Here is a 25084-nt window from a genome sequence, read left to right on the forward strand (position 1 = left end):
GCTGGTTAAGAGAGCTTGTAGGAGCAAAATAACATCAGTGCTGAGTATCAGAAGTGAAGTACTAAAGCCTACACAGCGCCTGCGTAGCCACTTTTCTTGACAACAAAAGCCCTAATGTTTTTTTTTTTTTACAGTCAGTGTCCCAGTCGATATGTAAATGGAGGAATGGAGCCAAAGCCTAAGACAGTTTTAGGTCTATAAGAGGAACAAAATGGAGTCCTAAATTCTTACATGATGCAAATGCTCCCATGTAATATGCACCAAGCTATGTGCAGTATGAACTGAAATAACTAGATTTATAAATCCCTCAAAGGCAGACTTTGCAATGGAAATCATGGCAGAGCTTTAACTACAGAAGTGCTTCTGGAAACCAGTATGTAATAATGTCGTAATTGTAAAACCTCTTACTGAGCATCAAGCAATAGGTTTTGTTTGTTTGTTTTTAAATGGATTGAGGTCCTTAGAATTTTATTAAATTGTATCACATTAGACTCAATATGTGTTGCGAATGAGTGGTTTTGAGGCTGCTTACAGAATCACTGGCAAAGGTATCAGCAAAAAGTGATTTTAGTAGACATTTATAAAATGCATTTAATGGACAACAAATGTCAGTGCTAATTTAAGTAGTTGCATCTAAGTAAAAATTGCTGTTGTCATCTGTACTGATTAGGAATTCCCATTTTATGACTATGAAAAAAAGTGTTTTTCACAATGTTTTCCATGCAAAGTATTGACTAGGATATAGAAAATCTATTGGCTAGGATATAGAAAGAACAAACAGATCAGGGTTCTGGGTGAATTATACCAGTGACTGTTCTATAAGGTTTACTAACCTGTAGGCTGTGCAGGCTTGTTAAGAGCATGGTTTTTCTTTCCTTTTCCTGTTGGTAGCTTAGTGACAGTCTTTACCAGCTTTATGTCTGAGGATGTGCAAGTCAGTAAGGTTTTGTTACCCTAGGCTGTGCAGGAACCTGTATGAAACCACATGCCATCCCTGTGTGAACCAAAACTCTGACCTGCCTAAAAATTGTCAGTGTTACCTCCTACAATTAAAACCATGGTTCTCTTTCCCCCAGGCAAGAAGGTTAATCAATTCCAAATGCATATGAAATACATTCAGTAATTATTCTTGTGAATGGAGAAAGACAAGGGAAGGAAAAGGAAAAATTAACACATTGATCAGATAAGTTTAAGTGGCTTATGTTTTGCAAATTATGGCTAAATACTGAAAAAAGTAAGAGAAGAAACCAAATTCAAATTATATCCCTGAATTCTTCTGCCCGAAGTCTTGAAATATCTCATTTTCCCACTATTAAGGATGCTAGTTATCAATGAGGGCCTTAAGAGATAAACTTTAAAGATGATGAGTCCTTTTCTGTATGTGGCAGAGTTTATATAGAGGGAAATATTCAGTCTTCCATTTGGTCTCAAGAAGCAATTTGTGTGTGTGTAAATTTGTTCCATCTATTTGTCATATTGTTGCTGTTTGGCTGCGGGCTTCGTTGTTTTTTTTGTGGGTTTGTTTTTTTTTTCCCTAAGTTCCAGCAGTTGTAATTAGAGAAAACTATAATATAACATAGTCTGCAGCGTACAAGCAAGCATCCAGAAGTTAAGCTGAGAGGTCCTTTGATTCACATAGTAATGAGTCACCTCTAAGAATGTTGTTTATGCAGCCCCATGTCTTTAGGTATGTTGCTGCAAGGTTTTCAGCCTCTGTAGGAGCCTCTGAGATTGAGGCAGAGCCTGAGAAGGGATGTGATGTGCGGTGGATGAGCTTCTGTGTCCCTCTAAATTCGAAAGGATGTGAAAGGCTGACACAAATCTCAGTGCATGGAGGAGAGCGCTGAGAACAGTTCCCCTCTGTAGTTTCCCTGCGTAAAACTTGAGTCCTTCCCCTAGGTGAGCTGAAGGACTCTCAATAATAACACCTAACCGCAAGGTAAAATAGTTTGTCTCCCACCCATGTTGGAATACACCTTGGTCCATGGTGTGTTCTGTGCAAGCTCTGTTTCAACAAGATGTCAAAGCAGAGTACCGTTAGCTGCTCTGTGGCCTGTGTCAAACGAGCTTAGTTGTCTTATTCCGTCATTCTGTCAACGCTATAATTGTTCCCTTTGGCAAACTAAGCAGAGAATAAAAAAAAAAGGACATGAAGATTGAACTGTTGTAATCTAGAAATGTTTGTGTAATAGGAAACTAAGGTATGTAAAGATAATGTATGTATTTCTTCTGCCTGTAAAATAGTGGGGTTTTTTTGAGAGATGCAATATTTTGATTTCAAGAATTGCTAAGCCAGCTTTTTTCACAAGCCTTAAGTTTTCTTTATATGGTGTATAATAACGTTATTATTTTAAATGTACTAGATCAAAGCTACCAAAGAACCAAAGATGGTTCTTTTTCATTAGTACAGGTTTGCCAAAACCTCAGCCTTGCATGTAATTCATTTTATAGGCATTAGGCCATTTTATAGGTACTAGACAATGACTAGACACTGTCACTACAGCTGCCAGGTGACTGGGAGAATGTAGAAGGTCAATAAATGTTTCGGCACAAATATTCAGCAGATATTTTCCTGTCAATGATTAAGAATTTGTGAGACCACCTAGATTTAAAAAGAACCCCTGGATTTTTAAAAAGAAACAAACACCCTTAAAACATTATGTTATTTCTTCCAAAATGTAGTTAGTGTGATTGAATTTTCTCCAGCAACAAAGAGCATTTGAGAACACTTCTCTTCCAGTCAGTTCCCAGCAGTTCCACAGCTCATTCCCAGGAATGGTCTGCAACTTAGAGTGACACCACTGATTTTTTTTTTAACACAGATGTGATGTTCTGCTTCAATAAAGAAAGATCCTTTAAGAAATTTCCAAGCAAATTGTTTAAAAATATGAGTGATTTCACCTTTGCTTCCCAGTCCTCTATTCATCTATTGCTGAGTTAAAGTATTTCTGGTACTGTTCTTTGTTTAGAGTTGTATTTGCTAACCCTTAGACTTAAAATCACTTCTAAAAACTAAATTTTTATCAGAAAAGGTTTCCTGATCTCTTGGTCATAGTAAGCTATGGATAGATAGATAGATATTAAAAAAAAAATAATTAGTGAGCACAGTAAGTTATGCATATGTATGTGTGCTTTAATCTACACTGGCATGTGCACTGGAAGCTCTTTCCTTAATAGCTTCAGAGTAATAGTGTCACATTCAATTTTTTAGAAGGCCAGGTACAAATTAAGCTCTTGACAAAAAGGTTTTCACAGAGGTGACTGATGGTTATTTCTAGACTCTGTCACCAACTGTCATAAGCTTTTACTACAGACAGAACCAGATATGATGCTTTCTGCTAAAGATGGTATCAATCGCATTCCCTTCGACTTTTCTTTTTATATTTTTCTCATTTATTGTTAGCAGCTACTTATTGGAACCATTTTTTTAATAATCATGATCCCAAAGAACTGCTAAAAATCTAGTGAGATTGGCAACAAGGTCCAATCCAAAGTCTATTAAAATCAGTAGAAAGAAGATTTCCTAAATTTCAGGTGTTTATGGATCAAGTCTTTCCAGCAGGGACTGCTCCTGTGTTTTGTTCAAGGTTCTCAAAAGTGAAGGGAAGTTACCCACTTAGATCCATCCTTTCAGAAAAAAGCTGAGTCCTAGTAGTATCTCCCTTCAGCAATCTCTGAAAGGCTGGAGAGCACCCTGCGTCGGCCACGTTGGGTGGCAATGATGTTATAGGACTTAAAAATACATCAGGTGTTAACATCTCAGCAAATAACCAAAGGAAAATACTGCTCTTGTGCTTGTTTTTATGGTTTCTGTTGTTCTCTATCCTATTTTAGGGTGATATAATGTGGTGGGAAAAAAGTATAAGATGGAAAAATGCAGACTGTAGAAAAAGAGATTGTTTGTAATAAAACCATTAGTGTTAAGCGTTGGAGACAGTAAGTTTTGTAATGTGGGCCTGCAGTCCCAGCTGCCTGTGAATTCAAGACGCATTTAGCTTGTAGATTCTGGAAAAATGAGAAATTGCTTTAAGCACGTTCATTTGCCCTGCATTTGTTCCTGACCCAAAGACATTGTAAAATACTGTATCTTTAAATAGATTTCAATCTGAATAGCAGCTTATTTGATAGTTATTTCACATTGGCAGGTGTGTTCTTAAGCTCATCAGTGCTATACTTCGTTTTGGTAAATTGCAGATTAATGTGCTGTTTCATTAAACAACTTTCGTTTAGGTCACTGGCACTGATCAGCAAGTATCCGAATCAAGCGTGGGTGAGAGGAACATGACCCTGGACTTCAGCACACAAGGTAATCATGGCATTGTGTTCATCTAGGATTTTTGAGTGGACTTTTCCTTCTCTTCTGCCCTTCCCAATGGAGAAGGAAGGATTTGCTTTCAGATTGTTCATGGCAAGAAGAACCTTTTCACAGTCATAAACTGATGTGGCTGGAAATGCAGAGGAGAGTTTTGCTCAGCAAAGCATGGTCTATCAAGCCCTTTGAGGCAGATATGGCAACTTCATTTTTCGTTGAAGTCATGCACATAACTGGCAGTTTGTTTCTCATTGTCAGCAACCATGGGTGCCTTCCTGATAGTCCACATGCCTTCTCCATATAGTAGTTTCCTGCAGGCTTCCAGAAGCCTGAATAGGAAGCTTGCTGCCTGAAGTGTAGATGTTGTGAATGCCAGTAGATGAGTAGCAGCACAGAGTCCGTTTGTTTAAAGTTTAAAAGTCACTAGGATAGGTCTCCTTACCATGCCTGCTGATTTGGAGGGCTTTTTAAACATTACAGCCTCAGTGGATCATGAGATGTTGAGCAGTTTGTATGTAATAATTATTTTAATAAAACTTCCATTAAATACTTCATCCAGATCATATTCATATCATATTAATGAATAGACTAGCAGGTGTTCTCAGTTAGTACACTTACGGGCAGAGAGGTGGTGGCAGAAACAGTCCTCTCTCACCTAGCATCCAGAACGGGACTGACAGCCTAACAGATAAGTGAGGAGCATCTGTTCCTACACAGACTATCTGTTCTGTGAAGAAGGATTTCAGTTTCCAGAACCACCAGTGGTCACCTTTAACTACCGCTAAATATTAATTTTTTTTTAAAACCCTGGTGTTTGATAACTGCAATGGAGCGTGACAGCTGATGGTGACTAGTTTTTAAGTGCTGCTGTTAACAAGGGCCGTGTCTACACAGCTAGTTCCCGAAGTTCGTAAGTGCATTTGGACTTCACATCCACATACGAAAGTCTGAATTTTAAGGCCAGTTGCTAGTGTTTTGACTATTGGGAAGCAGTGGACCAGCTCTCCAGCCAGGGTTTTGACATTACGTATTGTGCTGTGTGCACATGAAAGGGAACTAGGAAGGTCCTCGGGCGTGTTTTCTTCGTGTAAAATCAGTCAGGTGTCACCATTCCATGTCTTTTGAACAGCGATTGCTTCTCATCTGCTTCAGGCCCCTCCTCCTGCTGTCTGTATTACCAGAAAAGCCATGCCAGTGGAAGAGTAGAATAGTAAGAAGCTGTAAATACAGCTTAAGGCCCTTGAGTCCAGGTAGCAAATGGTACAAACGACCACACTCTAGTTATCAATTAAATCGAATCAAACCAGAGAGAGTTTGGACAATGAAGATCTGTGCTCTGAAGACAGGCACAAACTGGATGCTTTCATTTATCCATACAAACTTTATAGGTATTTCAAAGCCTCAGTTAACGGAATATGTTGCAAAGAATCATCTAAACAGGTAAAAAATGTTTGAGGACTCATCACAAATATAAATGGTCCAATAAACCAATGCAGCTTTGCACCTAACACATAATAAGCGGTGCATATTATGCATTTTTAGCATAATGTAGATGTATAGATGTATTTCCATATTGATTATTCCATCCTTTTTGGCAATCTTATGATTGCCTTTTAAGTGTTACAAATTTATTTCTTGGAAGCCCCAAAAGAAAATAGTTGTTGTGATTCATTTTATGTAAGAAGAAAATGTCCTTCATAAAATCCAACCTCATGAATATTTGATTTTCATTTTGATAGTTAATTTCCGTGTACTGTAGAAAGCTTTCTGCTTCCTAGACTCCAAAACATGGGAGCACTTAACAAACGTTCTCCAATTCACTAAAAGATCCCATTTTTCTATTCCTGAACAAAACAGTTAAAATACACTTACCAATATGGTTAGCAACAGCTGTTATGCAAAAAAGGGCATCAGAGGCTGCTGAGATGAATAGAATTATATGATTGTATTTTGTAAATATTTTGATTTTAGATGTAGGACTTTAAGGAATTCCAGTCTGATATGGGAAAAGTGTTGTCTGTGTTACTGGAGCCTGGAGACTGGATTATCTAGTTTTATTTTCTTTATTTTTGTCATGACTTTGGGAGTAATGCAGAGGCAAATATTTATTTTCATACCAGTGACCATTTTCATCCATAACATACATTTGTAGACATGACAGGGGAAATGATAACAATCTCAATTTTTAATACAAAGGCCTTCAAAGATGATGTAACCTTGCATAGAATGTTTAGCTTCTATATGAAGTGTGTGTGTCACATATTTTGTGTGCCAGAGATGTTATACGATGGTGAATTCTCATTCGTAAAGAACTTCGATACATGCTTCAGGGAAATGATGATTATTAGAAAGTGTTAGGTGCAAAGCTAATATTGACAGTAGTGATAGGTTTAAGAGTGATCAGAGCCATGTTTTTTCAGCATTTGTGTAAAGTTTTACTTTTTCTACCACAGGCAATCTCTCACTGTTTACCAGAGAAACCAGTAGTGAAAGAGCTGTTCCTGTCCAAATGTAGTTACAGATAATACTTTGGTGTCAGTGCTCAAGTACGCTTACTAGTTGAAGAAAATACTTGAGGACAGCACAAATTATGTTTGCTGAAGGACACTAGAAATAAGTAAATGACTTCAGTCTTTTTCACTTTGGCATTCTGTCATCTGAAAGCTTTTGAGTAATTATTGGTGTACTTGCCAATTACTGAATTTAAATCAGTATATTGAAAACAGGGCCCGGGGCGGGAATGGGAGAGAGGCAAGAAGTCTTTATTTCTCTCTGAATCTCTTGTTTTGCAGTTTGTGTTGAGAGCACCTCTTTGGTCTCTGAGGCTGTTGATATCCCAGACCTTAGCTGCTCCTCTGAAGATCTTTGTTCGCTGGAAGTTCAAGGATCTCTCCATTCTGCAGATCTTTCTCCCTACGGTACAACCCCCAAAGGGGCTACGGACCAGAGCTGCAGCACTCTGGATTACAGCACCCGCTGCAGGTTCCACAGAACTTGCTCAGAGGGTTTTCCTGACGAGGATGACAGTTCCCACAGCCGAGCCTCTACAGACAGGTCTCAAGGACAAGAAAAGAACTGTGCCCACGGCAGGTCCTTGGACTGCTCCTCAGAGAATTTCAGCCCCTCAGAAAGTGAACTGCAGAGTTCTGCTCAAGAGAGCAATGCCACGCCGCCTTTGAAGCAAAAGAAAATCTGCTGCGCGGTCTTTAGCCAGCCTCCTGTCCCTTCCCAGACCTCTCCCTGTTTTGGGCCCACAAATACTTCATCATATGCAAGCGGCCACGAGAGCGCTGTCCAGCAGCATCACATTACAAAATACCGAATTTCAAATATAGTCCGATCAACTAGTGACCCTGTATCATGTTCGTCTTATACAGAAGGTAGGTGTACTACCACAAGGCTGACGGAGCATGGAACAAATGAGCAGTATGTGATTTATGCAGCAATTGGTGCTGCTGGAAATTATATGAAATGTTCCAATGAGGGTTGACCTATGTGTGAAGGCTTTAGTTCTATGCATTTTCTAGATTTGAAAATTTTTAAGAAGAATGGAAATGGGAAAAGTGACAGAGTGAAATTAATTTTGGCTTTTCTAAATTGCACCAGCCTTTCTGCAGTGCTCAGAAAACCATCTCTTAGGTAGATGCTTCCACTTCTCTATTACTGTTCTATTGAGAAGCTAAACTTAAGAAGTTGAATGGTAGCTGGGGTCTATTTAGGAGATGATTAACTGAGCTGTCATGCTTGTAATACAGCAGGTTGTGTTTCCTGAAGGTGACACTGATGTTGACAGTATTGGTGCATGTCAGAGGCAGTCCGTGTGACTGTGGGGTGGCAAGTTGGACTGTACGGTGAAAAGTTTTAAAGGACAAAGAAATGAAAGCTGACGCACATGACAAGATGATAAATGAAAAGGAAAGCTTTTGGCTGTCGTGGATAAGCATCTTCTGATATGAATCTCCTTTGAGACAAGTAGGGAAGAAGAGAGGAGACGTAAGCTGAACAGTGTATCTTCACAAAAATATGCTTGTTAGTGGAAAAGAAATGTTTGATTTAGTAGAGAATGGCTTGATCAAATAATAGCAGGAATGTAGAACTGTCTAAACCGTTTGAAAAGTGCAGGTTTTACAAAAGGATGTAAGCTGTTTAGAGAGATTCAGAGGGGTAACCTGGAGAAGTGGTTTGAAAGTAAAGGTTAAAAGCTTTGTAATATGTCATTGTAAAATATAAGATGTGAGATTGTGCAGTTACAGACGCGTTCACTGGGCTTCCTAAGGGATCTAGAGGAAGAATCATGTGACTAGCTCAAAACAAAAGTAGACAAAATGCTGAAATAACTGGTTTAATTTAGGAAGATGATGTGTTGGTTCTATTACACTTTTTGCATCATTATTCTGTTTCTGTGAATATCAGAGACCTCATACTTAGCTCAATAATTGAATGTCTTTTACCTTTAGAAATCTAGCCTCAGCATGTTATCCAGGAAAAGCGAATCTTTAATCTAGAAGTCTGCATTTATTTTATGAAATTTACTCTGCTAGGATATACGTGCTATGAAGCTGCTGTGCAGACAGTAAGTAGGACTTTCTGAATCCTTTCTACTGTGCCAAAGACAAGAAGAACAGCCCTTTCTCTCCTGGGTCACGCTCTGCAAGTTTTCCATATTGTGCTCCATATGCTCTTTGAGTAGTGTTTGAGAGAGAGATGACTGTATGCAGCCATATCTACATGTTCTAGCTGACTGCTGGGACACCTGGTAGAACAGATGCTCTGCCTTCATTTTTAACATGTCCTAAATACATCCGTCATCTTTTCTGGAGAAGTGGCATTACGGGAATTATTTTGACTAATTTCTAAGTTCTTAGCCCTACGTGAGTTGAGGGACACAACATTACTGAGAGGTAACTGGGCTTAGCAGAGATTGCAATAAAGGAGATGGTTCTAGAGATACTGATATACACACAGCAGAGGGGGGAGCAAGAGAAGAAGGAACTCAGAGAGAATGTGTTCGTGCTGACCTAGTTTGCTGTTCTTTTGCTGCCTACAGAAGACTCTTTAAAATGAAATCTTTAAGAGAAGCACTTGAGTCTAGATGTGCGTATTTCTTTCATTTATATGTTTGGCAAACTACAGTTTGCAAAATTTTACTCTGCAAAGGTTTTCACAACTTCACATCACTCCCGCTTCCTCTACTTTTTGTTGAACTTTATTTGGAAATCATACATCGGTTAGAAGCAGCATGATTCTAGTAACATGTACCGGCTGTTTGTAGCAGCCCTGAAGCTATTTTTCCTAAGCTGTGACACACAGCTGTAGTTCTTTATAGTCTTTATAACTTTAAAAAGGCATTTGATCTAGATTTTTCATGACTGGCTATTAGTATATAGATCTCACTGCAGAATTTTAAAATACATCCACACAGTTGAACGATAGGCAAAGATAAAGGGAACCAACTGAGCTCCATCAACTAACCAACCCAGAAGAAAAAGTGTCAGGGTTTTTTTTTTCAGTAACATACAGTTATTTTTTTAAAATTGTCCTGGAGTAGAAGAATTGGTCAAATAGACTGACCATATGAAAGACAGAGCTGTAACTACGTATCATTAATACTAATAACTCATGTACGAGACATACTGTGGATTTTGGAGAACTGAAGGGTGGGGGAGCTTCAGGCATGTCCACAAATGGGAAAATGCAGTGGTCAGATTGGTAAATGGGGTTTGGTTTTGTCTTAGGACCCTGTCTTTCTACTTCAAGAAAAATTATTAATTTATCTTCTGATTAACCTCCCTATACAAGTCAATGTGAAGAGATTTAGAAGCGCAACCTTGAAATTTACTGCATAGAATTTTGTTAAATGAGTCTTGAATGTTACTGTGATTGCACTGCACATGGTTTGGAACATAAATTATTTGACACAGAGATGTTGCACGTGTGCAACAGCAAAGTGACACAACAGCAATGAGATCTAATAAATTAGTAATCTGGGAATTTTAACGCTGGCATAAAACTCAACAATTCATGTGCTTCAAGCACATTTTGACATGATGGGGTCTTTATGGTATGTATAATCAATAATTCTCCCATTAATCCTTTAATGTTGACAGTGAGCTAATTTATTTGTTTTGAAATATCTGTCATTTCTAGTAGAGAAATTATAGATGAAAGTTTAGTTTAATAGGTGCCTTTATAGTCACTGTGTAGACCCTGGACAATGTAAGTATGGTGGGTTCACATATAATCTCTGTGAGAAATAGTTCCCTCTTAAAAAAAATTACTTATAAATGAGTAGTTTGCACGTTTTTCCGTCTTTTTCCCATAAAGTTTATCATAGCAAAGGAGGACAAAATCAACTTCTAGCCTGATGTTTGTTACAATAAATTTGATCTATAATCAAATATGATAGTCTATGTGGCTATATCAGTTAAGTGCCTGAGTGATTATTGTAGTGTCTGTGTTCCAGATAATTCAGGATAATGTCTAGTGGTGTAGTTTTGACTGTGCCGCAAGTACATTAAGCAGTATAATAATGGATGGGAAGACAGAACCTCTGAAGTGTCTCCTCTTAATAAGCACGCCATGATTCATGTGTTGCAGCACTTCAGCATAATAAAGCAAATTAAAGACAGAATAGAAACTGTCTCTTTTGATTTCTTACAGATTTTCGATGTTTGTAGCATCTTACCTTTGTTTTCCTTCCTTTAATTATTCACTACTAGAGGGGATTATACCAGCTTTTCATTATAAACTTTCCCTGAAGATACAGAAGAAAAACTCTTCTAATCTACCTAGAAGTTCAAAATAGTTTTCAGTCCTGGAAACAGATGTAAACAGCCTTACCATAAATGTGAGGGTTTATTCCATCTTGACTGTCACAAGCTTGAAATCAAAAAGACTGCACTGGTAATCACCGTATAGTGTGATCTCATCATCATTGATCCTTGTGCTGGCATCCCAGAAACTCTGCCATTAGAAGGCAACTGTGTCTAGAGCTGTTTGTAGATGCTCTGTAACCACTTGTTATGGATTGGATCATCAGTAACCATAGTGGTCACCTGCCCATTAATTTCATCAGTGGTGGATAGCATTTGTCCTGCAAAGAATGAGAATCTATAAAAAAAGGAGGTAGAAATATTGAATAAAATGCTGGTTTTGTAGAAATAAGAGGGATTCATCTTTCTTGTTTTTCCTATTTTCTAAGATAAACTCTGTCTGCCAAGGAAATACAGGAAAGTCTGAGGTCTGCCTCTAGCAGGAAGCCTTCCGTAGCTTCAGTGCTGAGGCCTGCAATATTTACGATTTGATAGCTGTATAACAGAGAGGAAACCATCAAGCAGGAACTGTATCTTTCTATTTGTATTTATTTAACAGCTTATAGGACATTTCTGTGTATAGTAGCTTCTCTTTATGAACGGACATCTTGAAAGTAGTATTTCTTCTGAGTAGTATCATTCTGTAAAGGAGATAATAAAAGATTCCAATGTATTTTTCCTTGCTTTGGGCAGAGGATAGCAGGGGTTGATTGTGCTCTTTCTGTCTCTCTCCCTTTGGTTAAAGGTGATAATTGTGCCTGGACCTCTCTATGTAGCCAGCATCAAGATGCAGGATTATCTCCAGCTACATTAGAAACAGGTGAGGATCAGTTTTCTAAAGCAGGATCATATGGTTGCCTTCTTTTGTTTTAAAAATAATTACAAGCTTCTGATAGAGAAAATTTGGGGCAGAAAAATCACTTACTAACAGCATACATATATGATGTACAATGCTGATGGAACCAGCCTTTGAGTAAAAATAAATGCTGCAAATGAAGTCCTCTGTTTTAGTTTAGCATTTTTGCTTTCTCTGTATTTCTTACTAATCTCTCATGTATTATTCACTGCTTATAATTTTTGCGGCCTAGAAATAAGGGGAACTTTACCCTTAAAGTTGGGGAAGGGTGGGGGGGGCAGGCCTAAACCAGTACAAGTTACATGTGTAACACTGAATAGCTGGTGTTTCCCCTTATCATTAATGTCAACTGAAGTCCCTGAAAGTAGAGGTAACAAAAATGTCTGCGATTTATGAAGTACTTTAATTACCCACCCACTTATCCTAAATGCAGTCCTTGGTCATGGGAAAGAGTCTTATTCTTGACCCCTGGTTAAATACCATTTTGCAATGTTTCCTTGATTGATGTTTTTGTTATTCCTCAGAAAAAACAGACATTTTGTGACAAAGTAAAAACTTTTGTGACAATATTTGTTTTGCCTTTTTTTTTCTTTTTTTTTTTTTTTCTTTTTTTTAACTTATTACTTTAAAGATATTCTTCCCCCCCTTTTTTAGTTCCTGTTTCTGGTTCTCATATGGCTGCCTCTGCTTGTCAGCATTCTTTGAGCAGTTTTCTACCAACTGGAAAACAGAGGGATACAAAGAAAATTGATCTACACCCAAAGCCGAAGGCTTTGCACACAGTCTCAAAAGAGCGACCACACTCTTTAGTGGACCTTAAGACCTATAAAGACACAAAAATTTTAGTGGCAAAATTTTTGGAACATTCAAACTGTAATCTCCCTCCAGAAGTACGTCACGTAGTGAACAGCATACGATCAGTAATAAAATCTGATGAGAGACACATGGAAGAAGCCATCTTCAGTGCCAATATTATAGACCAGGTAGGCCATTTAAGTTCTAAAGATTTTTTTCAACCGTGATAGACACATACCTTATTTAAATGTTTTTACAGTTTTAAGTACTTCAGACAATTTCTACAAAAGTTCTTTTATAGTAACATGGCTTTAGTAAAAAATAATTAATATTTATTGGGCAGCAATGCATTTTACACTGAAGCACTTATAAATGCATTTAAAATTCTTCAGCTGGACCCAGTAATATCCTAGGAGATCTATAGGGAGCTGATATTTACACATTGATAATCATCCTCTCTCATTTCCAACGTCTGTCTGCCCCTGTGACTGTTCCATACATGAATAAGTGTTTATATATGGAGATACACAGGACTGAATTGGATCTGTTGTTTTTTTCAGGCAAATGTATTTGTACAGCATAAGCTACTAGCTGAAAAGAATGGGTAGATATACAAGCAGGACCACAATCTATCAAAACAGAACAATGCAGTTACCCTTACTCCTGGCTACAAGCATGATAATAATGACCCTTGCTATTTTTAAGAAAAAGAATTGAGAAATTGTGCTTCTCCAAATAAAGGAATAATGCATCTTCTCACCTTGAGTGAGAATACAACAGACACAAGGCTTGGAAGGAATCCTATGAAACAAGGGAATTAGTAGTGGCAGCAACTTTTGTTACCTAATGCACGTTTAATAAAAAATCTTTTTTGCAGGAAGAAAGGTGATTAATCACCTCTTGCTAGTACTGTTACCAGAATGATAGCTATTGAAATGAAGTTCCTTTTACGTTGTCAGATTTGAAAAGCAGAATGCTCTTAGCACTGACTAACAGCATTCAGGTTGCCTGTCCACAGAGCTGGACAATGATTACGGATACACACTTGAGGGCTGTTTCCCCCCCGCTTCTGAGATATTGTAATTCCTATGGTATTAGTCTGCTGATCCCTAAGTGAGGGAAACTGGCTAAGTGTTAAAATAGGATGTAATAACACTTAAACAGCATGTGAGATAGTGTGACGTGTAGCAGGAAACACAGGATTTAATAAAGCTTGCTGCAAGATTGATTTTGCTAACTATGAAGTAGAACAAAGAAGTAGCACCGTATCAGTTACCTCTGTAGTCACACGGGTTGAAAAGCAGTGCTATCATGACATACGTAACAGAGTGTCAATATGGAATTAAATTTTAACATTTTTATTGCTTTACAAAATTTATAGATCATTAAATCCTCAAGGTTAGAAAGTTGAAAACTATTTTCTTTAAATGAAAAAATCATAGTTTCTCACAAAACAAAACAGTATAAAAAAACTTAAGTGTTCATGTAGATCATAAAACCAGAAACCAATGGCCCAATTTTTATCCTGTGTGGATTTCTTAGATCCAGGGAGTCATACGGTTTTTTCACATTAAAGAAAGAATTTCAGTAGGGTTTTTTTTCAGACAAAAACCATTATTAATTAGTGAAAGTCCAGGGCATCCCAGCAATCTACTTAAGAAGTCACAGAATTTTTGGTAAAACAGTTGTATAATTTAGATTTGTGAAGTAGCTTGACAGTTCTATTAACACCAAAATGTTTGTTTACGAGGCTTGCTAAGTTTTACTTCTCTTCCACCCTCAGCAAAACTAGTGAAGCATCTCTTTCTCCTAAAAGAAACAAATGAGTTTAATTTGCTCCAAACAGACTTGTCAATTATAAGGCAGAGCTGCTGCCTTTTCATTCATATAGAGAGAACCAAATACTTGTTTGCGCCTTTGTTGATTCAACACTACAGTACAGACAGGAGGCCTGATGCCTTTCAAGCCCGACTGTGCCTTCCAGTAGCTGGTACTCAGCCCTGACCAGTTGTAAGAACAGGAGAAGCAGGAGGGTCTCTGGATGGCTGCACAAACACACATCTCCTCTGGGAGAGCTCCATTGTTAGATAACTTGAATGAATGATATTCAGGGGCTGAACCTTTTAAATTAAAACATTTCTTACCCTGTTTTCCCCATTTTTCCTTCTCCATTCCTGCCCTTTTAAACAGGTAATTACGAGTTCTCAGCAGAATGTGAATATCTCTAGAAAGCGACTTCAAGAAGATCTTCATCTTCAGAGCTGTGGTGCTCTGAGCTCTCCAGTTGCCTTCTTACGTAGGTCCCATATCACTCGCAGTTTAGAGCGGGACAGGCCTCACAGTTTAATTGGAGTTTGCCGGGAGACCATCCTTTGATAATATTCGCAGGTATGTGATTCCAGCAAAGAGAATTAAGGAAGAAACCAGGACTGGGAGAAATACAAGTAGTGGATGACCTAAAAAGGAAAAAGTGTCTTCCTTTGGAATTCCACTTTTTTCCAACAGCAGGAGGACAACACCTGTTTTTCTGAATGTAAATTTCAGTCCTGATTTTTGCAAAATTTTAATTGATTAGTAAACTCGTAACACGTTTTCCCAACCAGAAATGCGTTTGTTTCACTGTACTTACAAAAGTGCTACTGATGCTGCCTAGCATTTCTTGAAAACCATTGCAAAACCACCAGAGACCGGCTGTACAACTTAAAAGTTGTATTTATTTAATGTACCTCAAAGTGTTTTAACTATGATCAGTGTTTTAATAAAAAGTATTTCTGGACTTTGCTTTTTCAACAACTTGATTTGGATAGAAATGTAAAGGTGATTCATACGCATATACAGTGCTGCTTCTAATCCATTTTTCCAGTGTCTTTCATGCCAGGCTAACTGCTCTGTCCTATTAAAACTGCCGACCACCCCCCCACCCCACCCCACCCCCCCCCCCGCCAATACGTTGCCCTTTTAAATTACAGTAAAGGCTGCAGTGTGGTTTATTTTTGCTTTGTTCTGAACGCTCATGAGTTTATTAATGGAGTAGCATATACTATGAAAACTGAGATTTAAGTACTCCGCAAATTGTGACCAAAAGATGCATTAGGGAAGAAGTCTTTGAAATTCTGCATTTCCAAAAAGCAGATTTCACAAACTTTTTACAAATTCCAACTGGTAGGAAGTTAGATGAATTTTTATCTAGCAGAGCCTTGAACATTTTTTCAAAAAGAATTGTTACTCCAATTGTGTCACTAAAACATGTCCTTGTGGTTCTGCTGCATTTATGATTTATTTAACATTGATCTCAAAAAAAAAAAAAATCAGAAAGTAAATATCATTGACACTAATTTGATTACCAGCATAAACACAGGTCTGCCAGCAACGTCTTCCAGTGCAAGCTTCATCCTGGCTCTCTCAGAGGAAATTGGAAAGGCCTTAAACAAAAGGTTCTCATAAAGAACCTACCACAGGTTGATGTTTCAGGATTTTAATTTTTTTGCAGCAGTGCTTGTCAGTAGCGTTAGTTTCCATTTGAGGTTTAATCATATACTGGTTTCATTTGTGTCACTCTGAGCTGGGCAGACGTCCTGTGAAAAGGTCACAAAGGAATGTAGCTGAAGATGGGTAGTTTAAGTTTTACAGAATCATCCATTTTAATGTATTTTAATTATAGCATGCTTCTGTATTGATGTGAAGTCACAGTGACATCCAGTGGCAACAAGGTATGCTAATTGAAAGCATCTACTCTCAAGATAATGATACACAAATTCCTAATTCAAGAGATTAATTCCTTTTTAAAAAAATAATCTGTGACCTTTGCAACTGCACTTAGATGAAGAATTAAATGATCTTCTACTTGGATTTTTTTTATCACGTAAACTTACACAACAAACAAAATAAGCAAGCTTTCTTTATTTTTTCAGATTTATTAGTGATAGTAGATTAATTCTTTCCTAAGGTCAGTTGCATGCAACACACTACTCCTTGAAGTACAGTCATCTAAAGCTCTTTAGTTACTGCATGGTAAGGCTTCTTAAGTCACAGTGTATTTTCTTCAAGGCCTTGGCCAAAAAAAAAAAAATCTAGACGAAAAGTTACACCAATTAACATTCATCTCATAAGGAATACAACTTTACTACTAGGTTTTTTGTCTACACACATTCTAATACTGCTGATGGTGCTAGGTTATTTGTCAAAACAATTTACATTCAGAACACATTGCCTTAGGAATAAGAATGCTTTATAAAAGACAGAAACAGGTAAGCATGGCTTTCCCATTTTCAGCTAATATTAACAAAAAGGTAATATGCAAAAATTAAAGGAAAAAAAACCCCAGCCCAACACATACATTACACAACCTGTGCAATAAGTTATCCATGAAATAACTCTGTTAAATCATAAAAATCACAAGCATTAAAAATAAATATGTATCTAAATAAATATTTTGATTTTAATCTTGTGGCAATTATTCTTTATTTAGCATATGAAACACTTGTTACATATTTATGTTCACACCTTGCCAAACAGGTTACACTTGTCATAACAATACCAAGTACTACGGTGGTTTTCTTTACATTAGAATCTAAAAGTGTTAACTGCACACATTCCTTTCCACTGAAATACCATCTATTCGGCACCAGTTTTAAAATTATGCAAAGCCATCAGTATTGGACCACTTTATGGGACTGGGATTTTTTTTTTTAACTTGTGGCAGCCATAACTTTCTCTAATCGCTTCTCTTTGCCATTTCTTGCAGTCTCATTCATCAAATATTCACATTCACCATGTTATCAAACAAGACAGACATACATACATCACTCCACATAAAGGTTACAAATAAATATGTTTTAAGTTTTATGAGAAAAGAGTTTAGAAGATGTTGCAAAATACTTAAATGTTTTACAAAGATTTTTGTCAGTGATTATTGTCCTTGACCATCCTTCTCATCACTTTTTGGCAAAGAAATAAAAAGGAAGGAGAGAAAAGGCAGAGACACCTGTCTGTTCCTTGTTTCGGAGTCCTCAGGTCAGCTTCAAAGCCTTTCATTCATACAAAATACAAAATTCTCTTCAGCTATGAGGGCTTCAGCTGTGATGGAATTATTTAGTTATTTTGCTGCAAGAGAGTCGCATGCTAGATGTATAGGGGTGTCTCTTGTCCAGTTAGAAGCCTGAACATGGCAGCTGGCATAGTCTTCATGTGAATCTGTCAATTGATTTACACAGAAATTAACAGAATTGTTACTAGTTTAAAATAATCCATAAGGCCCAATCTGTCTCTCCCTGTGGTGTAAGTGCATTTATTGTCCTGGTTTCTATAGATGTGAATGTTGCCAAAGTTTCTTGTTCAGAGTTCTCTGGTTCTGACAAGCTGATTTGCTGTATGCTTTTTTTGTGTGTTTTTTTTTTAAATGACAACGATGCAAGATCATATAGCTAAAGAGACACCTAAACACTTTCTATTGTTATACCCTACTCCAATTACAGCCCCTAAAGAAGCAGCACAAGCCTCTCTGAAAATTCATTCTGCTGTTCTGTCATTAAGTGAACTTAGATTTTTTTTCTATCTTCCTTCCCTGTGGGACTGTCATTTTGTACGTTTTCTCCTAATTGGAGTAAGATCCTCTGAACACAAAACCTGGACTTTAAATGCCAGTCAGGAGTGTGGTGGAACAGGTTCTCTCATGGCTAGTGTATTTAAGTTCTTTCTACAAGGAGTACTGTGATAGTGTCAGAGGAATTTTGCAGACTAACAGGATTAAAGGCAGGTTACTAACAGGTAATCAGAATTGCATCAGAAAAGTAGTAACAGCTGTAAGTACCTATCAGACAACACAAGAGGAGGGAACTTTACTGATAATGCAGACCCTCACCAGTCATACGTTGCCTTGATATCTTGGTCTCTTTATGCTGAAAAAAAAGTTTCATATTGTCCTCATATGTTTAGTGAGATGATATACAGCAAAGAGGTACCATAAAGGCATGGAGGTTCTATTGAAATCTACACCTTTGTTCCTGCCAACATGCACGTACCCTGTATTATTTTTCAAGTATCATTTTCCACAGGAAAACAAGTTGTCTTTGATTTTTGGCAAAGGAACTAGGGGAAGATCTGGCCAGGGTTGTGTATGATACTACCACTAAATTCAGTAGGGATTTTGATAAACTGGAGGATCTTGTTCATTCATTGCTGATTTCTCTAGAAGTACTGGAGAGAGATGTCTTAACTTATTCCCAAGGTAAGTTGGAAATGTTCAGTGCAAAGGAAATCATTAAAATACATATCAATTTGAATCTCTCACCTCTTTGAATATTAATTTACTTCTATGGCAGATGCTGTAGTGATAAGCCAAGAGACATTTTCATAGCTAACATGCTTGTGCGATTTCTTCCCTTAATTGATTGGTTTAACTCAGTAGGTTGAAGGTTCAGAATCATGCCAGGAACTCTTGAAAATGAGTGGGGAAAGTGCAGCGAATGTGCATTTAATTGTTCAAAAAATGTTCTATTAATTGTTTGTTATTAGTACTCAACTCCAATTTACTGAGGTGGTGGTTTTAATACTATGTTAAGACACTCTTTTCAACTGAAAAATATATTCTTTCAACAGTTTTAATTCCTGATGAAGTATTTAATTGTTTTCTTACCTCTCCCACTGAATTAGACAATGCTTGTACTATCTTCTCATGAGCAGTAGCAACAACACTTTGTCCATTGATCTCAATAATACGATGTCCTACTCTTACCCCTCCCCTCTCAGCTATTCCACCTCGCATCAAGCTGCAAATCTGCCAAGAGAAAGCAAAGTTTATTAAAGTTTAGAAATGTCATAATGTAGCAGTTACTGGGATTTAAAACATAATAATGAGTGGTGACACCATAAGGATTCCAGAAGATACTTGTGGAAAGTATTAAGCAATACTGTGAGTTTTTAAATGTTGGTTTGTTTTTTTTCAAAATTTCTGCAAATTACAATTTTTATTTTCATTCTCATGGGGTGGGAACATATAAATACCTAACAGTGATACAGGTAGCAGCCATGCAAAAGCGTGGAGTCAGGGGGAAGAGAGAAGTTTTATGTACTGTCAGGACAGGAGAAGAAAGTGATTTTTAAATATTTCTGACTGTGCTACCTGAACTCTTTCTGCAAACTACCACGTTATTCTTTCTGAATATAAATATTCTTTCTGGGAAATACAAAAAGTGCGAAAGTAAAAATGAATCTACAACAGCAATTTTTTCACATACATAGAAAAAAATGATATAAAGCTTAATCCTTAACCCTGCACAAATACTAGTTTAGGCTGAAGGAAAGGATGATGCCATACAGACATTCTATATTGAAAGCTGGCAAGCTGTCTAAAGGGTCACAGAGATACAAGGAATATACAAGGGAAGATCTATCTCAAAGATATAAGGAAGAAATTTTTTATGATGAGGGTGGTGAGACACTGGAACAGGTTGCCCAGAGAAACTGTGGAGGCCCTAGAAGTGTGTAAGGTCAGGTTGGACGGGGCTTTGAGCAACCTATCTAGTGGATGATGTCCCTGCCCATGGTAGGGAGGTTTTATCTAGATGATCTTTAAAGGTCTCTTCCACCCACACCGTCCTCTGAGTCTATGAAACATGCAAATTCTGTTTCTTTTTACAGGCTGTTCTCAGCATAGTGAATATGACAACTTGTTTCCTGTGCCTCTGCAGGTTGGAAAAGGGCACTCTGCTCTCCAGAGCCTCTGCTTTCCTCCATGTTTTACAGTGCTGCTGGCCATAGGGAGCTTAGGATGAAGAAGGCAAGTCAGGCCACTGTTTCACCTGGCAGCTGCAGGTACCAGTAATGAACTAGGCACAAGTTTTGACTTTTACGCCCCCTACAATAGCAGAAAAATTCTACAAGAAGAGTTCCATGCACCAGGCATAGTCCCAGCAGACACTACTGCTTAAAATTATTGAGGTTGCAACATGGGTGGTGTACAGGCAGAAAGAAAAATCTCAATCCAGTATGGGGAATTGAAAAGAATGTTTCCTCCTCAGTAACAGTGTCTGTGCTACAGCAGGGTCCTCCCTGACAGACTAGACAGCTGTATATTAGAAATTGTTGGTAAATTATTTCAAGACTAAGGTCACGCAGCACATAAGGCAGATAATCCATAGCTGGAATCTCTGGAACCACGCAGAGCTTAGCAAAGATTTACCTTTTGTTTACTGAGAAAAACCTGTTCTTCGAGGAAAAGAAATGAGTGCTAGAGCATCCAATGATGGCTGTTTCTGCAGTTACTGTCAATGGTTAGAATCATATACCAAGAATAATTATTTGCTGAGATCTGGTAATTTGCTCAGAGCTAAATACAAGTATGATAAGATGTGGCTTGTGTCCCAGTAAGTTTGTAATCTAATTCAGAAACATAGTATGTGGGGAGATGGCCACGCTGGAATATATTGAAGGTGAAACATTGTCTGTGGTTGACCAGAATCTTTTCCGTATGACACGAGCAGTTTCCTTTAAATTCCTCTTCACAAATAACAATGCTATAAAAAAGGAAATCCCTTCTTACTCGAAGTTCAGGTTGTCTGATACAGGGAGCGAAAATTTATAGTTATTCTTTGTTTATAAAAGGCCTTTCTCAGCTTTCTGAAAAAAGACCTTCTCCTGCAGTGAGACTTCTCTTCCACCACGCTATCATTAGTGGCTGAGTTTTACCTACTGCGGTTCATAAACAATTTCTGATGGACTTTTATGGATAGAGGCACCATCAGAACCCTTCACAGAATTGTCTTGAATTTCAGTCACATACAATATATTGTTTTGCAGGTAGTCTATCTTCTAATCATACAGCTGACAAGATAAGCTGTACTACATAGATCTTCTCTTTTATAAAAAGCTTCTCAATTCAACTCGCTGTTAGAATAACAGTTTGCTCCTTGCTGTTGGGGATTGTATGCAGTAATCTGAAAGGACAAAAAGCAGAATGTGCCAAAAGAAACCCTGTAAATATATTTTTCACAGTATAAAAGAAAATATAGAGACAGTACAGCCAGCTGAAATAAAAGCTTTCAGAGCAAATGGAAATGTAACCTCTCACCCTACTGGCATAAAGGAAAAGATAATGGCTTGCATATCTATCCAGAGCACCTTTCACTGTGTGGCTCTCAAAGCACTTCTAATACCATCAGTGAATTTCTTCTTCCTAACAGCCTCAGACATAGGAAGCGGTCTCTTATCTTCATTCAAGAACTTGAACCCTCTCCAGGGAAGGGAATCAGCTTCCTTTTTGCGAGCATTAACTATTTTAATGAGGTAAAGAGAGAAACAGACACAGAGCCCAAGTGGTTCTGCCTAGCCTCACAGATCCTGTTAAGCTAGACAGAGTGCAGATGTAAAGAAATATACTGTACTTAAACCACACATTTACATGGCTCCTGTATTTGCAAGCGGCTGACTCAAAGCAGCCTTAAGACTTTTGTCTCCAGCCAGTGCAGCTATGGCAGATTAGGCTGGCAAGTTCAAGCTGAGCAGTACCACTAAGTAAATATGATTCTATTCAGCCAGGATTGTTTAGCCTGCTGTACTTGTTGAACATGTCAGCAGCTGTAATATTCTTAAATAAAGCATGACGGATCTGGATCTTCTTGTACATAAGAACGTATACTCTGTTTACTGTGTAAACTGAAGAAAAAGAAGAAGGAAAAAAAAAGAAGAGGTAAACCATACTGATTCAATCCATTCAGCTGTTACAGATTCTGCAATGTCTTAGACAAGCTGCAGTGCATCGGATGTGAAACTTCAGTAGCTTCACAATCAGTTTTATTGCAGCTGCCCATTGTGTAGCAAAACATTAAGGATAGAACAGTGCAAGGCAAACTAACTGTTTATACTGTGTCAATGCCTTAAATATAACCTGTTAAACCAGGTTTCTCCTCATCTCACTCCTATATTACTCTATTTAAACCCTGTATATGTTTTCCTAGACAGTTTAAATAAATATAAACAAAGGCAAGGAAGAAAAAATAAACTGTCCATTCTGTTAAGTTTTACCTAGTTTTACTGTATTTTTAGATAGAGTTGTGCTAGGCTAGGGATGGGGTGGATACACTTCTCAGAGAAAGTGTCTGAGCTCTGAGATCCAGACTGAGAAGTGGTGCATTATCAGCAGTAAAAATACAACTGGTAATACACAGATTTTTCATAATTTAGCAAACAAGATAATGATGCGATACGAGAGGACCACTTATATTTAAATATCGTAATTTTAAAGGAAGTGTAGCATAGTGATTTTCAGAAGGTGGCTAATAGGTCACCTTATGTTCACCTCCCCATCACACAACATTCATACTTGTTTTATATGTATGCACAATATTTCCTTTTTTTCTTAATGTTTTACAGTTCAAATTTTAGATTCCTTTTATAAATATGCAATGAAACTACATCAGTATCTTTCAAGAGCCATGAAGAATATTTGCATCATTACTGCAAGAGGAATTTTGCAAAATTAACACTCTGATTTATGCTGTTGTGCTGTTCCCTAACTAAAACTTCCAAAAGCTGGCTCTACTAGTGTTCCATGAAGCACAACTTCAGGCTTTGCATTAATTAAACTATACAGAATACACAAAGAAAACAGTCACCTGCAGCAGCCCAGTGTCTGCATCTTCCTGATACCCTATATGCAAGCAAAACCCAGCTCAGATTGTACTTTTGTATGTCCAGGTTGTTTATGGGCTATTCACTAATATAATAGCTGTCCATCCTGCACAGATGAGATAGGCAGAGTGAAAAGGAACCATGCAAAACGGCTATCAGAAGAAGCACAGAAATAAGTACCAGCTGCACACATAATGAGGTAATGGCAGAGCAGTAGGAGTCATTTAATTATACCCGTTCGGGCAAGCCATTTATTTCTTTACTGTGCTAATGCTGAGCCAACAAAGAATAAGGATGTTATTTCTGAATCCTGTCATAATTTATAACAATTGCTGGCGATTACAAAACTGCTTTCAGTTCTGTGTCAAACTACCAGAGAGACATACTTTGCAGAGTCATATTTTCAAATGTTAAGTGAAGTAAGAGAGAGTTTATCTGAGCAAGGACTTAACAGGCCCAGAAGCTTGTCTATATAGCAGCCTAACAATCTCTCCTTTTCATTCATTGGGCATATTCAAACACAGGCTCTTCATAAATGAAATGTATTACAAGGCTTTTTTTGTTATTTGAGAAGGATTTTTATGCTGAATTTGGTAAACTTTATATTGGATGTCATCTAAATGTTGCTCATTTAACTAGAATGAATTATGACCATCCATGTGGTGAATATGACAAATGACCAGTAGATGGTGGAGTGAGCGTGCTATGAAAGAAAACAACCACAGTCTGCCGAATTTACTAAACTAAGGCTCCAATTATGTAGGAGATGATTAGCTGGGACAAGATGAATAGACTGTCTCACAGACTCCGTAACTGCCTCTGTCCATGTGAGGACATGATATGCTGCTTCTAATCCACGCTGGCCTGATTCTTTTCCCCAGCCCTGACCCAACCCCCACCAATGCTGTGACAGGCCTCCTAAAAGAGTTGATAAACGCAGCATAGTATTGTTCATTGTTCCTTAAATATATTTTCCTATTTTTATCATAGCACCAGCTGAACATACTAGATTTACAAAGGATAGCAATTAGGAAATAAATCAATGCATCATACAGTGTTCTCGGCACTCTCTGTGAGATCTTGTAAAACCAGATCCCATCCCTTTCATCCTTTTTATACCAAGACTTGGGATTTGCTAACAGAGTGAACTACCAGCAATAACCATACCTACTTAACATACACATACATGTATGTGAAAGGGGATTAAGCACAGGCATAGAAGGACAGAAATATATCACAAACCTGATTTTTCTGTATTTTTTTACAGACCTCTCTCTACTCAAGTGTCAGAGCATTAATCCCAAACACGACAAATACTTTAAACCTCTGCTTCTAAAGGATGTCAACCTGGGGTAGGTATCACTTCAGAGTGCTTCCAGCTGGACCAAGGCTTGTAGCGGTGTTCTTTATACCAATCTCTGCTGTAATCACAACATGGTATGTGATCTTAGGTAGGAACACTTAAAACTTAGGTACAATAATAACTTAGAGATGGCTAGCAGAGCTGAAAATCCACTAATGAGCCATCTGTTTGCTAAAGCACAGTAAGGCCCATAAACCACATCCTATAGAGTTACCTGCTACTCTTCCAAGGGTGGCAAACAGAAATCTGGCAACTTCAATCGATGAGTTTCAGAGAACAGGGGACTAGAGCCCACAGTCCTTTCTGTGTGAGTAGCCTGA

At 37.8% G+C, this 25084-nt stretch overlaps 2 protein-coding genes across 7 annotated transcripts in view; one reads left to right on the top strand and one right to left on the bottom strand.

The window, feature by feature from the left end:
- The window catches only part of ENTREP2 (endosomal transmembrane epsin interactor 2), a 153601-nt gene extending 136384 nt beyond the window's left edge, over window positions 1-17217 (top strand). Inside the window, exons 8-12 of the mRNA XM_075160260.1 lie at window positions 4231-4306; window positions 7105-7692; window positions 11870-11944; window positions 12635-12963; window positions 14966-17217. Coding sequence (XP_075016361.1) covers window positions 4231-4306; window positions 7105-7692; window positions 11870-11944; window positions 12635-12963; window positions 14966-15151 — 1254 coding nt within the window. The 3' untranslated portion in view covers window positions 15152-17217. The remainder of the gene's footprint in view (window positions 1-4230; window positions 4307-7104; window positions 7693-11869; window positions 11945-12634; window positions 12964-14965) is intronic.
- APBA2 (amyloid beta precursor protein binding family A member 2) overlaps window positions 16412-25084 on the bottom strand; it is a 112210-nt gene continuing 103537 nt past the window's right edge. For 5 of the 6 annotated variants that reach the window (XM_075160257.1, XM_075160255.1, XM_075160258.1 and 2 more), the window contains 2 exons: window positions 19410-19550; window positions 16684-17968 (listed from right to left, as the gene is read on the bottom strand). In XM_075160257.1, the coding sequence (XP_075016358.1) occupies window positions 17897-17968; window positions 19410-19550 (213 nt within the window). In that variant the 3' untranslated portion in view covers window positions 16684-17896. Of the gene's footprint in view, window positions 17969-19409; window positions 19551-25084 lie in introns of all 6 variants that reach the window. The other variant, XM_075160254.1, reaches the window with a different exon arrangement.

Source organism: Calonectris borealis, chromosome 11 (assembly GCF_964195595.1).
Source record: "Calonectris borealis chromosome 11, bCalBor7.hap1.2, whole genome shotgun sequence".
NCBI classification, from domain to species: domain Eukaryota; kingdom Metazoa; phylum Chordata; class Aves; order Procellariiformes; family Procellariidae; genus Calonectris; species Calonectris borealis.